General features: G+C 37.4%; 1 protein-coding gene across 2 annotated transcripts in view; it reads right to left on the minus strand.

The window, feature by feature from the left end:
• AKAP9 (A kinase (PRKA) anchor protein 9) overlaps window positions 1-15,757 on the minus strand; it is a 172,310-nt gene that overhangs the window by 112,435 nt on the left and 44,118 nt on the right. For both annotated transcript variants that reach the window (XM_011989703.1, XM_011989696.1), the window contains exons 4-7: window positions 7,685-7,738; window positions 6,850-7,020; window positions 5,161-5,316; window positions 4,151-4,348 (exon numbers count right to left, since the gene is read on the minus strand). In XM_011989703.1, coding sequence (XP_011845093.1) covers window positions 4,151-4,348; window positions 5,161-5,316; window positions 6,850-7,020; window positions 7,685-7,738 — 579 coding nt within the window. The remainder of the gene's footprint in view (window positions 1-4,150; window positions 4,349-5,160; window positions 5,317-6,849; window positions 7,021-7,684; window positions 7,739-15,757) is intronic.

The following is a 15,757-nucleotide window of genomic DNA, read 5'->3' on the forward strand; positions in this document are numbered from 1 at the left end:
AAATAAATACATGAAATCTACAGAATGGATCAGAACATAAGTAGGTAAGTAAAATTATTTTAAGGAAACAGGAGTCCCAGGTAAACAGGACTCAAAGGTGCCTTGAATGAATGTATTAACTTATCTAAAGAAGAAACGTCAAGGCTAAGAAAAAGAAAAGCCTCAGAGGGAAATGTTGGCAGTGCCCATTCAAATACAGCCTTTGAGAATTCTGGTCGCTCTAGAAAAAACATTACCTAACGTAGAAAGAAACATCAGGGCTTGTAGCAAACAGCATTTAAGAATTCCCATCTATAGGCATGATCATTCCTACTGTGAGAGAGATAGATCAGGTTATCTCAGCCTAATGCCCCTGAACATGTGATTCCTCTAAAACCTTTTGATCTCATGGTCACTAACTAACTTCATAATTATTATTTGACTTTAAAAATTCATCTGCCCATGGAAATAATATAAAAATCCAATGAACTTGAAATATTTAGGTCCCTGTGATAATGATTTCTCATTGTAAATTAATAATCTTATTCAAGCTTTAAATATTAGCCTCATGGTGAAACCCCGTCTCTACTAAAAACACAAAAATTAGCCGGGTGTGAGGGTGGGCAACTGTGATCCCAGCTACTCAGGAGGCTAAGGCAGGAGAATCACATGAACCTGGAGGACAGAGGTTGCAGTGAGCTGAGATCTCACCATTGGACTCCAGCCTGTGAGACAGAGCGAGACTCTGTCTCAAAACAAACAAAAAAAATTAGTCTCGTTAACTTGGAAAATCTGAGTTCACTTTTGAGGTAGCTCGTCTCAGTTGACAGGGGAAAAAAAAAAAATCAGACTTCTGAACCTACAAGTTGAAGGCCAGATTCTGTACTATACAAATTAACCAAGGCAATGAATGTTATCCTGTGCAGCCTCTTGGGCAAAACTCTATCAGCTTTTGTCTTAGTATCACATATCCCATCCAATATTACCATGTTATTACCAAGTCCTGAGCCTTCTTACTTCAAACTCTGCACTACAACAGGATATTAGTAAATCAGTTTAATCTCCTTGAATCCCAGTGTTTCATCCGTACAACAAAGATAATATTATTTCCTCTATCTCACAGAATATGCTAAAATAAAATATCATCTATTAAGGCATTTTATTCTTACTGCACTATTAATATATACAAGTATAATATATTTACATACTAGAAAGAAATCCATAACACATTTGGAGCCTATGAGAAAGTAAAATCGGTTCATGGTGGTCAATTCCAGTTAAACTGTTAAATAAGTAACTAAGTTTGAAAAATGTTAATGTTATAAAATCTAACTTTTCTGTTTCCTGATTTCGGTAAGGGAGGGGGGTCTTCATAAAACAGTATCATTTAATTCAAAATTGTCCAACACCTGATATAATAACCACCAACAATAATTCTTCATTCAACCATTAAACAACACAAACTTATGGTTTATTTTTCTTAGTGTCACTTATTTCAAAGTACATGGTTTTAAACCACTTATATTTTGTGGTCTTAAAAAAAAAAAAAAAAAAGCCTTGTGGTTGAATACACTATCTTTTGGAAATACACCTGAGATGGTGGGGAATAATATGCTATGGCACGATAGGAAGTTTGCAGGATTAGGACAATGAGAATGAGCTTTTGATCATCGACACAGTTGTGTAAGGAAGGGGTCCCCAACCTCCAGGCTGCGGACCCAGTACCAGTTGGGGCCTGTTAAGGACTGGGCTCCACAGCAGGAGGTAAGCGAGCAGTAAGCTCGCCTCTGTCAGATCAGCTGCAGCATTAGATTCTCATAGGAGCTCAAACTTTATTGTGAACTGTCCATGTGAAGGATCTAGTTTGCAAGCTCCTTATACGAATCTAACTAATGCCTGATGTCATCCCCAAACCATTCCTCCCCCAAGTCTGTGGAAAAAGTGTCTTCCATGAAACTGGTCCTTGGTGCCAAAAAGGTTGGGGACCACTGGTCTAGGGAACAAAGACCATTTCATTTCTGACCCTAATGCCTTAGCTGACCCTAATGCCTCAGCTGCCAATAGAACTATTACTCGGGGGGATTCATTTTCTTAAGAATAAAAATTTTAAAAATATGTATATAGTGAAAAACAGATTGATAAAAGTATTCTTGTTACATTCAAATAAACAAAGGTTATTCCCCCTACAAAAATGAATTACTTGAATTTTAGATAATCTCAATTTATATGGCCCACAGAGTAAATATAATACAATCCAATCTCCAGGCTCTTCTCACCGAGCCCTAGATTATTCTTCTACTCTTACCTCTGGAAAGATTAACCTTCAAAGACTACTGTTTCTAGATAAATTACACCATTTTTTGATCCTTACTGATTTTTAACATGTTTCATCCTAAGTCTTTATGCCTACTCCACACTCTGTCTAAAATGTTCTCCCCATTTCTATCAGTTGAGATCCTTAATTTATCCACTTGTTTACGAAGTAAGTATTGAGTAGCTACTATGTTCTATGCATTAGACCAACTGCTGGGGAAACAAAATACAATTAAAAAGGGGGTGTTCCTACTTACAAACTTAACTGAAATAGAAACTCCTCCACTAAAGCCTACCCTGAATCTCTTCCCTCATGAAGCCAGACCTATTCAGAACTTTCAAAGCACTTTTGGCCCAAATTTATCCTGGTTTTGTGGTGTCCTTTGTACATGCCATAGCTCTCCTACTAATCTATGAGTTCCAGTGAAGAAAAGGGCACACTTTAAGCCTCACTGTATTTCTTTCAAGGGCCTGCTACAAAAATAGGTGTTCTGTAAACACTTACCTAATTACTTTTAAATTACCTTATAGTTGTAAAGCACGTATTTTTCATAATATCATTGTCACCAATTTGTACACTCCCTATTATTTAAAAGCAGTCTCTGGAGTCAGACAACCTAGATTTGAAATCTGGCTCTATCAACTTATTACCTGTGTATACCAGAGCAATTTACCTCATCTTGCTTTGTCTTGGTGTCCTCATTTAGAAAATAGGAGTGATAATGGTACTTCTATTGCACAGGCCTACGGTGATGATTCAATGAGTTAATATGTGTAAGATGCTTTGAATACTGTGTATTACACAGTAAGCACTTAATAAATGCTAATTACTACTATTATTATTATCCAAACAATATTCTTGTCTTGGTAATTTCTCAACATCTTGCAGAGGAACCTCCTAAGTTTATAAAAAGTATTATATTGCATGTACAATCCATCCTCATTCTTTGCAGATTCCATATTTGTGAGTTCTTGCAAAAATTTATTTGTAACACCCAAATCAATGCTCACGGTGCTTTCAGTCATTTGTAGGTGTGCACAGAGTGACAAAAAATTTGAGTTACTGGACATACACTTTTAGCTGAGGTCAAACAAGGTGACCACACTGCCTTGTTCATCCCTTATAGAGAGGACCAGAGGGATGGAGAGGACCCGAGGCAGTGCAGTATAGTATAGGAAGCTCCAGCTCTGGGGCAACTGACAGGATCTGAATCCCAGCCTGACACCTGTTAGTGGGGCAGCCTCAAGCAAGTCACTTCTGAACCTTGATTTCTCTTTTAAAAAATAAAGAAACAATCTTCCAGGATGAGTAGTTTTTATGATTTAAGATTATAATCAATGTGGTATACATATATGTAAAATATACACACCCATACACAGACACATACTTCCTCCACCAACCCCCCACCAGAGAACTTATTTGCTAAATAAGTGTTCCCAGAAACTTAAGTCTATGGAACATAACTTATGTAAATAAAGAGAACTGACTATATTCGATTTTTTTTCTCATTAAAATCCATAAAATTTCTTTCTGTTGTGAAAATATTTTCTGAATTTCACAACTATGGCTAAAATAAGTGGAAATAATTATAAATGACAAAAAAAACTATGGTTATAAATTCAGATTTTCCTGCTAATTCAGTTTAACATAGGTTGATCACTTTTAGGGAACTCAGTAATGACTATTATCTTAAAAACTCTATTACTGAGATTCCCATTTGCTTTTGAAATAAATTACACAAAGAGCTTAATTATGAAATTTTGTGATTCATGTGCCTAACAAAAAAAGCCACTTGCATAAAAAACTTTAAACTGTAAAGCTTCTACAAGTTAGCTGACTTCCTTAAAATAAACATACCATTTCATATACTTTAATTTTTTCTTGCAAGAAACTAATTTGCATTGTGAAGTCTTCTTTCTTTTTCTGATAATCTTCTAGTAAGTGGTCTTGTTCTTCAAGCTGCTGTTGATGAGTGCGGATCTGTTGTTTGGCTTGTAGTAAGTCTGCAGCTGTGCTACTATGAGTGCTGTTTCTCAGAGTTTCACTAGCCTGCAACTGAAAATAGAAACCTCAAAATGTTAAATTCTGAAGTGACTGTATTAGGGAATAGACACCTTTGGGGTGTGCCTGCAATAGCTCTCTGGGAACTTTGCAGGCTTGAGACCCTAGCAAACATGCTACCTTGGCTAACTAGATAGGTATACCCAAGCCGAGCCAATAAAATTATCTTTTCCATGATACAGCAGAGAAGCTAGGTCTCCTGAGACTGAGGTAGATATGGGAAGAAAAGTGAGGCCTCAAAGACAGTACTTCCCAAATTCTCCGTGGCTTTCCAGTTTGTAGTTCCAATCCCTTTCAGAGGCCTGGTTGTATTTCTGCCCTTGGATTCTGGAAACAGCCTGAATCCTTACACTAAATACCTCCCTTTTGCTTCAGCTATTTCAAATTGTTTTGCTACTTGCCATCAGAAATTCTGATTAATGCAATTAGATTCCTGTGGCTCTAATTAAAAGAAAATGGAATATATTTAGTCTTATTATCATTTAGAACCTAACTAAAATAAACCATACCAGAACTGGCAAAGGTAGGATGTGACTACAGGTTAATTTCTGCAGAAATACCCTCAATCAACCTTATAAGATTTGTAAGATTTCAAAACAGAGACAGGGTGGAAATACAAAGGAAATATTAGTAGAAAACCATTTAAGAAATATGAATTAAATTCCTGGTTAACATAGCAACACATATTCACTAATTCTTCATACATGATATAAGAAATGGCTTTTCAACAAATTCAGATTTGTTCTTGAATTTTTAAAATTCATTACTAAAAAACTAATGAATTTTGTTGCATTAGTAACACTTACTTGCTGAAACTGAATCTGTAATTTTTGACTCTGTTCTGTCAACTCTAAAAATTCTCTCATTGTCTCATCCTTTTCTCTTCTTGCTTGTTGTAAATTAGCAGTGAGCTGGGTTATAATGCCATCTCTTTGTTTAATGGCAGCTTCAAATTCTTGTAACTAAAAGAAAATAGTAAGTGCTAGATTTATTTTTTTTTTAAATTGACTATTATTGCAGGCAACTTTTTCAAAATAAGAATTCAAAACACATTGGCAGAATTCTTACATTTTGTAAGCAGTCTTTTCCACATTTGAAAACTATTAACTTATAGAAACTGGTGCTTCCAAATCAACTTCAAAAAATTTATCTGAACTAAGGAAAAAATTATATTTGATCTGACTAATCCATATATTTACTTATAGAAGGACAAGTGCCTTTATATTTAGGGGTGCCCCTAATCTGTTCCCAGGCAACACCACTCTAGACATGTTTAATTCCAACTTGTTTCTGAAGAGGATGAGACTGAAATGTATTTTGTCATCCTCATCAACATCCTATTTCACCTTGTTTTCATAACTGACTGCCATAGACAGTTATGGCAGTCTAACCACAGATGTTAGTCTAACCACAAAAGGTTACTTACAAGGACCCACTGACATTGTTTTTCTGTTCTTTTTTGAGACAGGGTCTCGCTCTGTTGCACAGGTTAGAGTGCAGTGGTGTGATTTTGGCTCACTACTGCCTCAATCTCTTGGGCTGAACTGATCTTCCCATTTCAGCCTCCCAAGTAACTAGGACTACAGGCATACACCACTATGCCTGGCTAATTTTTAAATTTTTTGTAGAAGCGGGGTCTTGCTATTTTCACCAGGCCAGTCTCAAACTACTAGACTCAAGTTATCCTCTTGCCTCAGCCTCATGAAGTACTAGGATTACAGGCATGAGCCACCATGCCCAACTTGCTGACATTCTTAACGGACTTAAGTTATATTTTGATGTGGTTTGCACCATAATTTTCTCTCAGGCTGATTACAAAAACATCTGTCTTACTAAAATGATTTATCATAAAGTTAAAAAAGAGTCTGTGTTATATCAACCCTGTTAATGAAATCCTACTTTTAAGCAGGGTTATTTATGCTGTGCATAAGAACAAAAATTGTAAGTGATATCGTTACCATTTAGTTTTCTGTTTAAGAGACAGGGACTCTCAATGTTGCCCAGGCTGGACCTGAACTCATGGGTCAAGCGATCCTCCCACCTCAGCCTCCTGAGTAACTAGAACTACAGGGGCATGCCACTGTGTCCCACTAAGTTACCATTTGAAAACCCCCTTCTTTAGGCCAGGCACGGTAGCGCACGCCTGTAATCCTAGCACTTTGGGAGGCCAAGGGGAGTCCAGGAATTTGAGGTGACACCCTGTCTCTACAAAAAATTAGCTGGGTGTGTTAGTGCATGCCTATAGTCCCAGTTACTCAGAAGGCTGAGGTGGGAGGATCACTTGAGCCCAGAAGGCAGAGGATGCAGTGGGCCGAGACTGCACCACTACACTCCAGCCTGGGAGACAGAGCAAGACCCTGTATGAAAAAAAAAAAAAAAAGCAAAAAGTTAAAAAAAAAATAAAGAAAAAAACATCTTTAAAGACCACTATTATTCACAGTTCCTGTTTCTGTTTTTGTGAGTAGCAAATCAAAAGCCACAGAAAATAAACATACCTGCTGCAGTCCTTCAGTCCCATAGGTAACCCTCATTTCTTCCAGCTCTCTGTTTAGCTCTTCAATCTCATGCTGCTTCCCAGCCAACTCACTTTCCATCATCTCTAGGTGAGTCAGACTGTACTGTGCTCCTTGTTCAGAATAAGAATCATCAACACCAAATTCTTCTTCCTAAATCAATCCAAGATTTTAAAGAATTCAGTACTAGCAATATTCCTTAGGGAGAGAGATTAAAATACTGAAATCCACAGCAAGGTCCACTTTAAAACATCACTCACCACCTGGAAGATTACAGTATGGCAACCTACTTTGTTAACATGGCATTTACCTCAAGAATATAAACAGGCTATCTGCAAATTCTGTTACAATTGAGTTTTCTTTTTTTGACAGGGTCTTGCTCCGTCACCCAGGTTGGAGTGCAGTGGCGCAATCTCAGCTCACTGCAACTTCTGCTTCCCGGGTTCAAGCAATTCTCTTGTCTCACCCTCCCGAGTAGCTTGGGACTACAGGCGGCTGCCACCACGCCTGGCTAATTTTTGTACTTATAGTAGAGATGGGGTTTCACTTTGTTGGTCAGGCTGGTCTCGAACTCCTGATCTCAGTGATCCACCTGCCTCAGACTCCCAAAGTGCTGGGATTAAAGATGTGAGCCACCATGCCTGGTCTACAATTGAGTTTTGTAATAAATGGTAGATAACTTTGTTTTAGTAAACATGAAAATTAATTTGAAATCACACACAGAAAGAAGTACATGCAGGAAAAAGTTTTGTTAGTAAGCCAGATGATTTTAAATAGTATACAACATTAGTATCACGAGTAGTTTTAAATATCGTACCCTTAATAAATTTGTAGGTTTTCCTGTTTTCATCACAAAACTGCAACCATTTACCTGTATAAAAACAATTTCCTGATATATTATGATCTTAGACATAATTTTATTTAGCTAACAATATTTCTGTTAACTGTATTCATGTGTATGTCTTTTATTCCTAGGGAAAATGCATCATTGGCAAAAACAGATACAGAGATTAATTTAAAATATCTAAGAGACATAATGACCATTTCAAATGTCAATCATTCCTCACACATCTGAGTGCTTACAATGCAGAAGACACTGAACTACATATATACATTTTCACTTAAGTGAATTAAAGTTCTAAGTGCAGTTTCTGTTGCTCTTCAGAAGTATAAACCTCAGTAAATCCTCTTCTATGAAAGGCTTCCTTAAAATAGTTTAAATAATTTTTTTTATTAAGCCCTATTCATTTTCAAGTAAAACAATTTACTGGTAGAAATGTCTTGAAGTGGATGAGCAAGGTAAGTGGCAGGAGGAGATAAACAGGTAAGAACACTCCCTCAAGAACGTTCCTCTGGGGCTAGTACTATGACAGCTATGCCAACACTGACCCATGTGGAGATTTTCTTTTCTTTTTTTTTTTTTTGAGACGGAGTCTCGCTCTGTCGCCCAGGCTGGAGTGCAGTGGCCGGATCTCGGATCTCAGCTCACTGCAAGCTCCACCTCCTGGGTTCACGCCATTCTCCTGCCTCAGCCTCCTGAGTAGCTGGGACTACAGGCGCCCGCCACCTCGCCCGGCTAGTTTTTGGTATTTTTCAGTAGAGACGGGGTTTCACCGGGTTAGCCAGGATGGTCTCGATCTCCTGACCTCGTGATCCGCCTGTCTCGGCCTCCCAAAGTGCTGGGATTACAGGCTTGAGCCACCGCGCCCGGCCGTGGAGATTTTCTATAACATATGACTGCCCATCTCTAGCAGTAATCTCTAGCACAGATATTTTTTGGTAGGAGGAAGGAAAATAACAGAATATGTCTTCAGGGTTGACCTAGTGAGAAATTAAAGATCAACTAATCCACTTAGTAATCCTCTTTCTCCCTTAACAGTGCCAAAACCAACTGTGTATCTCCCAAATCTTAATTATTCACACTTCTATGTTAAAGGAATTCAAGATAATGGATTTATTGCTGTTGAAAAGCATGGGATAGACAGGCCCAGAAACAGGTTTAGATCCATATGGGCCACAACACTTTGAAAAGTAAAAATCCTAACCAAGTGTTCTTTATCAGAGTTTGATTATTTTGCCTTTATCATAAGGATGATGTTTTCTGTTTGTTTGTTTGTTTTTGAGAAAAAGTCTTGTTCTGTTGCCCCGGCTGGAGTGCAGTGGTGTGATCTCGGCTCACTGCAACCTCCACTTCCCAGGCTCAAGTGTTTCTCCTGCCTGAGGAGAATCAGCCTCCCAAGTAGCTGGGACTATAGGTGAACATCACCATGCCCAAGTTGGTCTCAAACTCCTGACCCCAGGTGATCCACCTGCCTTGGCCTCCCAAAGTGCTGGGATTACAGGCATGAGCCACTGCACCCAGCCAAGGACAATTTCTGAAAAGCAAAGCTAAAGTTAAACAAACAAACAAAAAATTCTATGGTAAAACAATATTGCAATTGGTGAAAACTATTAGAAGGCAGGGGTACTAACTCTATTAAGATTATTAATATCAATAAGACAGGTGCAGTTGTGCATGCCTGTAGTCCCAGCTACAAGGGAGGCTAAGGCAGGAGGATTGCTTGAGCCCAGGAGTTTGAGGATATAGGGCACTACTGGCACACCCATTAATTGCCACCACACTCCACTGTGGGCAACATACTGAGAACCATGTCTCTAAAAAAATTTATTTTTAATTGGAAGAAAAGATTATTAATATCAAGTCATTTGCAATAACTTTCAAATTAAATACTTCTAAATTGCAATTAGCTTTCCTTGATCCTGAAATGAAGCATTCTGATGTGTCCTCTAAAATATTTTACTGTAGCCTACTGGTGTAACGAAATGGATGTTTATGAATACAGTAGTCTTCCTTAATCCACAGGGGATATGTTCCAAGAACCCCAGTGGATGCCTGAAATCATAAATAGTATTGAATCCCATGTACACTATGTTTTTTTGATCGGATAAGGTAGACAGACTAAGTGAATACGAGATGGACAGAGTATATGGTGTGGATCTACTGTATGTTCAAAGGGATGATCCACATCTTGGGTGGGATGAATGGGATGCGGCAAGACTTCCCCATGCTACCCAGAACAAGGCACAATTTAAAACTTACGAATTGTTTATTCTGGAATTTTCCATTTAATATTTTCAGATAATGGTTGACTACAGAAAGTAAAAACAGGGATAAGGGGACTACTGCTTCTTCAAATATGATATAAAGCAATGAATATTCCTTTAAGGAGTGATGATGTCAGTATTACATGAATCAGTTACCAGTTTGTAATAATTATGTTTATAAAATTTCATCTAATACTTTAGTTAGCCACTGCTGTTTCATTTTTCTCTAATTCAGACAAGCAAATGTTATACTTGAACTCATATATATTGAATTCTTAAAATACTATTAATACACGACTGTTTTTCAAAACATATCTATGCTATAATAAATGTAAAACTTATCAATATTAATAAATTTGAAAAGTTTAACATCATATAAATTGGTTATAAAACATTATTCACCAGAACTAAACTAAAACACACTATATTCCAAAGTTAGAATAGGAACACTTAACAGAATATCAGGATCATTAATAGTTAACAATAAATTATTCTATTTTAAATTTAGATAATTATTTTATTGATATCTAAAGGGTATTTATCTCTTCTGCTAAAATTAGGCTTCTAACACTGTACTTACTTCTAACACTATACATACTTCATGTGAAAGTAAATAAATGATTTGACACATGAAGATTAGATTAACAGACTTCTTCAGCAGAAGAAAGCTCAACTTCTCTCAATGTCCTTTTTTACTGTGGCATTTGTTGAAGTAATTTAACCTACAGACTATGTTAATATATTCCTTCTGCATTCACAGAAAAATTTACTCTATTTGCACAGACGACTCAAAGATCTGGGAAAGTACAAGTGAGGTACATTTCAAATTCTAAAATGTTTTATAGAGGTATCACATCATAACAACATTGTTATTCAGAAAGAATCAGAGGAAAGGTAACTTTCATTGTGTGACTATAAAATGGCCTTCACACAAAAACTCATCCTTGTGGTGAACACTAGGCTGATGAAACAAAAAAGAACAACTCATCCTTACTTATGATTAATGCCTTATTCTTATACTTAATTTGGAAATATATACATTAAAAACATTACTACTGAATATTTTCACAAAAAATAAAAATCTGATGGCTCATAAAAGTTCATGAAAATTGTAAGAGTTCAATGATGCCTAAATGACTCATGGAGTTGGAATCAAGTAATTAATGAGATTAAAACAAATGTCATAAACCATACAAGCACTTCGTTAAAAAGTATTCAATAATCAGATGAAATCTATAATAAAGTGAATACCCAATTACTATCATTTCATCTTCCTATACAAGACAAGTATATTTATTTACTTGTCTTGACTCTATATTGCCTGTATTCCCAACTTCCTCCAAATAACCCTGCTCAAAGGGTATCAAAAACAATTCATGTACATATGGCATTCTGGACATGAAATGTCCCTTCATTAATGATTGAAGATGATTGCATATAATTTAATTTGTAAGAAGAGTATTTTTCATTTAGTCTGATTTCTCCCGTGTACATAATAGGATACATATTTCTACAAAAGATATCTTGGAATAGAAGTATTTGACTAATTCTAAGATGGAACCAGTTTTCCAACCCAATGAGTGTACTAGTCACAGCAGTCAAGAACATTAAACCCACAACATACCTAAATAAATACAATTTACAAACTAAGTTCTAATCAAATATTATCAGAACCTGAAATCCCTCTGAGAACAATTTATTAAGGGAATCCTCATCACTCATTTCATAAAAACATAGTGTAAAGAAAAGTATACTTCAAGTGATGAGCAATTTTAAAAACCACGCTTTGCTGAATCTCTAATGTATACCAACCATGTATTAAACATTCTCAAGGTTATTTTGTGAACTAGTTTGTGAGGTACGCAACTATCCTGTCAGGTACATATTATTATCGTCTCCCATTTTACAGTTCAAAAAATGGTATTTCACCTAATGTAAATGACTAGTTGATGGGTGCAACAAACCAACACAGCATATGTATACTTATGTAACAAACCTGAACATTGTGTACATGTACCCTAGAACTTAAAGTACAATAATAATAATAATAATAAAACAAACTGTATTTCAGAGTTTAAGTGATGCGCCCAGGTTCATAGAGCTCAAAGGTGATGAAGTATGTAAACAGGACTTTCTGGCTCCAAAGTCCCCCTGCTCTTTTCTTATATTTTATTGCCCTATTTACCAGAAAAACGACAGTCATATTTAGGCAAAATACAAGATAATTATGTGGTCTATGATTAAAACTACTTGATTTCAAAATTTTAGAATACTCAAATACAATCTAGATCTGCCAAGATTATTAAACTTTGCAAATATGTCATTGCAGTGAAGTTATGATGTTACATGCTGCCCAGAAATCTTTCTCTCTCTCTTTTTCTTTTTGAGACAAAGTCTCACTGTGTCGCCCAGGCTGGAGTGCAGTGGTGTGATCATTAGGTCATTGCAACCTCAAACTCCTGGGTGCAAGGGATCCTCCTACTTCATTCTCTTGAGCAGCTGGGAGTACAGACACACACTATCACCTAATTTTTTTTTTTTTTTTTTTTTTCAGATGGGGTCTTGCTCTGTCACCGAGGCTGGAGTGCCAGTGGTGCCACCTCAGTCTCCCAAGTAGCTGGGACTACATGTGCTCGCCACTATGCCTGGCTAATTTTATTTTATTTTAATTTGTAGAGATGACATCTCCCTATGTTGCCAAGGCTGGTCTCGAACTCCTGGGCTCCAGTGATCTTCCCACCTTGGCCTCCCAAAGTGCAGAGATTACAGGTGTGAGCTACTATGCCCAACCAATAAGTCTCATTTTTTAGGTGTGCTATTGAGAGATAATTTCACAAAAGTTCCAATATAAAAACTATTACAGTATGAGATTTATTTCTCAGGTTATAAATTTGGTCCACTGATGATTCTTCCGCCTCCTGAATATGTGGATATGGCTTAGCAGTTTCCTGTAATTCTAGTTCAGTCAAGCCAGTCTAATATTATTAAATGGAGGAATTCAAGCCTCAAAACTAGCCTACAGCATCATAGATCCAACTAGTATCCATCTTAGCAATTTTGACGACACATATTAAACATTTCACCAACGATCAACTTTACTTCTATGTTTTCTCTAGACATAGTGAATCTATAAATTTCTCAAAGTATAATCCATTGTGAATCTATACATAACACATATAATATTACTAGGGTTATAATTCAAATCAGGTCAAATCTGTCAAAAATTATTTCATAATTATCTTTTTTCTTTTTTGAGATGGAATTTCATCCTTGTTGCCCAGGCTGGAGTCCAATGGCGCTATCTCGGCTCACTGTAACCTCCACTTCCTGGATTCAAACAATTTTCCTGCCTCAGCCTCCCGAGTAGCTGGGACTATGGGCATGCACCATTATGTTCAGCTAATTTTTGTTATTTTTAGTAGACATGGGGTTGCACCATGTTGGTCAAACTGGTCTCGAACTCCGACTTTGGCCTCCCAAAGTGCTGGGATTACAGGCATGAATAAGCCACCATGCCAGGCCCATAATTATCTTTTTTCAATGTAATCTTCTAAGTTACTGTTTATTCCACATGGTAAGACAGCTCATCAATTTAGTTTTTTTGACCAACATTAACAAGAAACAGTATTATCACAAGCTATGTCATACTGTGTAAGAATAAGTATCTTTCCAAGAACTTGTTTGAAAAAAAGTATGCACATGTACATATTTATTCATATATAATTATTCACGTATATAACTATAAACATATATAACTATATATATATGAAATTACAAACATGTATGTAAAATATATTTCTCACCACGAGCTATGGTCAACAAGAATGATAAATACTGTTCTAAGTTTTATTGGTCGTGCTTATATTTAAATACTATTTGTACCTTACCTTAAAACATATCGTATTTACTAGGTATCACAGATAAATAGTTTCAGTACATTTTTCGGAACCTGATAATCTTCACCAGTTTTTTAATTTAAAAAATTTGGCTGAAGACTGTCTTATTATAACAAGAATTTCCCATATTATTAATTCACATTTTTCTAAAGAAAACCTGAAAATCACCATCTTTTGATCTCTTTAGCTTTTCAAATCAATATTTAAAATTAAAATTTGTGAGGATCCGTTCCAAGAAGGCCAAATAGGAACAGCTCTGGTCTGCAGCTCCCAGCGTGATCGACACAGAAGACGGGAGATTTCTGCATTTCCAACTGAGGTATCTGGTTCATCTCACTGGGACTGGTTGGACAGTGGGTGCAGCCCATGGAGGGCGAGCTGAAGCAGGGTGGGACGTTGCCTCACCCCGGAAGTGTAAAGGGTTAGAGAATTTCCCTTTCCTAGCCAAGGGAAGCCACGACAGACTGTACCTGGAAAAACAGGACACTCTTGCCCAGTACTGCGCTTTTCCAATGGTCTTAGAAACCGGCAGACCAAGAGATTCTCTCCCGTGCCTGGCTCAGCAGGTCCCATTTTTTCCATCTAGAAGAAATGGATGAATTCCTGGATATGTACACCCTCCCAAGACTAAACCAGGAAGAAGTTGAATCTGTGATTAGACCAGTAACAGGCTCTGAAATTGAGGCAATAATTCATAGCCTACCAACCAAAAAAAGTCCAGGACCAGACGGATTCAAAGTCAAATTCTACCAGAGGTACAAAGAGGAGCTGGTACCACTCCTCCCGAAACTATTCCAATCAACAGTAAAAGGGGCAATCAGCCGGGCGAGGTGGCTCATGCCTGTAAATCCAGCACTTTGGGAGGCCGAGGTGGAGAGATCATGAGGTCAGGAGTTCGAGACCAGCTTGACCAGCATAGTGAAACCCCATCTCCAATAAAAATACAAAAAATTAGCCAGGCATGGTGGCGCACACCTGTAGTCCCAGGTACTCAGTAGGCTGAGGCAGGAGAATTGCTCGAACCTTGCAGGCTAAGATTGCAGCGAGCTGAGATCGCGCCACTGCACTCCAGCCTGGGCAACAGAGTGAGACTCTGCCACAAAAAAAAGCCGGAGGGGGAGAGAATCCTCCCTAATTCATTTTATGAGGCCAGCATCATCCTGATACCAAAGCCTGGCAGAGACACAACAAAAAAGAATTTTAGACCAGTATCCCTGATAAACATCGATGCGAAAATCCTCAATAAAATACTGGCAAACCGAATTCAGCAGCACACCAAAAACCTTATCCACCATGATCAAGTGGGCTTCATCACTGGGATGCATGGCTGGTTCAACATATACAAATCAATAAATGTAATCCATCACATAAACAGAACCAATGACAAAAACCACTTGATTATCTCAATAGATGCAGAAAAGGCCTTCAACAAAATTCAACAGCCTTTCATGCTAAAAAATCTCAATAAACTAGGTATTGATGGAACGTATCTCAAAATAATGAGAGCTACTTATGACAAACCCACAGCCAATATCATACTGAATGGGCAAAAACTGGAAGCATTCCCCCTGAAAACTGGCACAAGACACGGATGCCCTCTCTCACCACTCCTATTCAACATAGTGTTGGAAGTTCTGGCTAGGGCAATCAGGCAAGAGGAAGAAATAAAGGGTATTCAATTAGGAAAAGAGGAAGTCAAATTGTCCCTGTTTGCAGATGACATGATTGCATATTTAGAAAACCCCACTGTCTCAGCCCAAAGTCTCCGTAAGCTGATAAGCAACTTCAGCAAAGTCTCAGGATACAAAATCAGTATGCAAAAATCCCAAGCATTCTTATACACCAATAACAGACAGAGAGCCAAATCATGAGTGAACTCCCATTCACAA

The sequence above is a fragment of the Mandrillus leucophaeus genome, unplaced genomic scaffold (assembly GCF_000951045.1).
Source record: "Mandrillus leucophaeus isolate KB7577 unplaced genomic scaffold, Mleu.le_1.0 Scaffold1098, whole genome shotgun sequence".
Lineage (NCBI taxonomy): Eukaryota > Metazoa > Chordata > Mammalia > Primates > Cercopithecidae > Mandrillus > Mandrillus leucophaeus.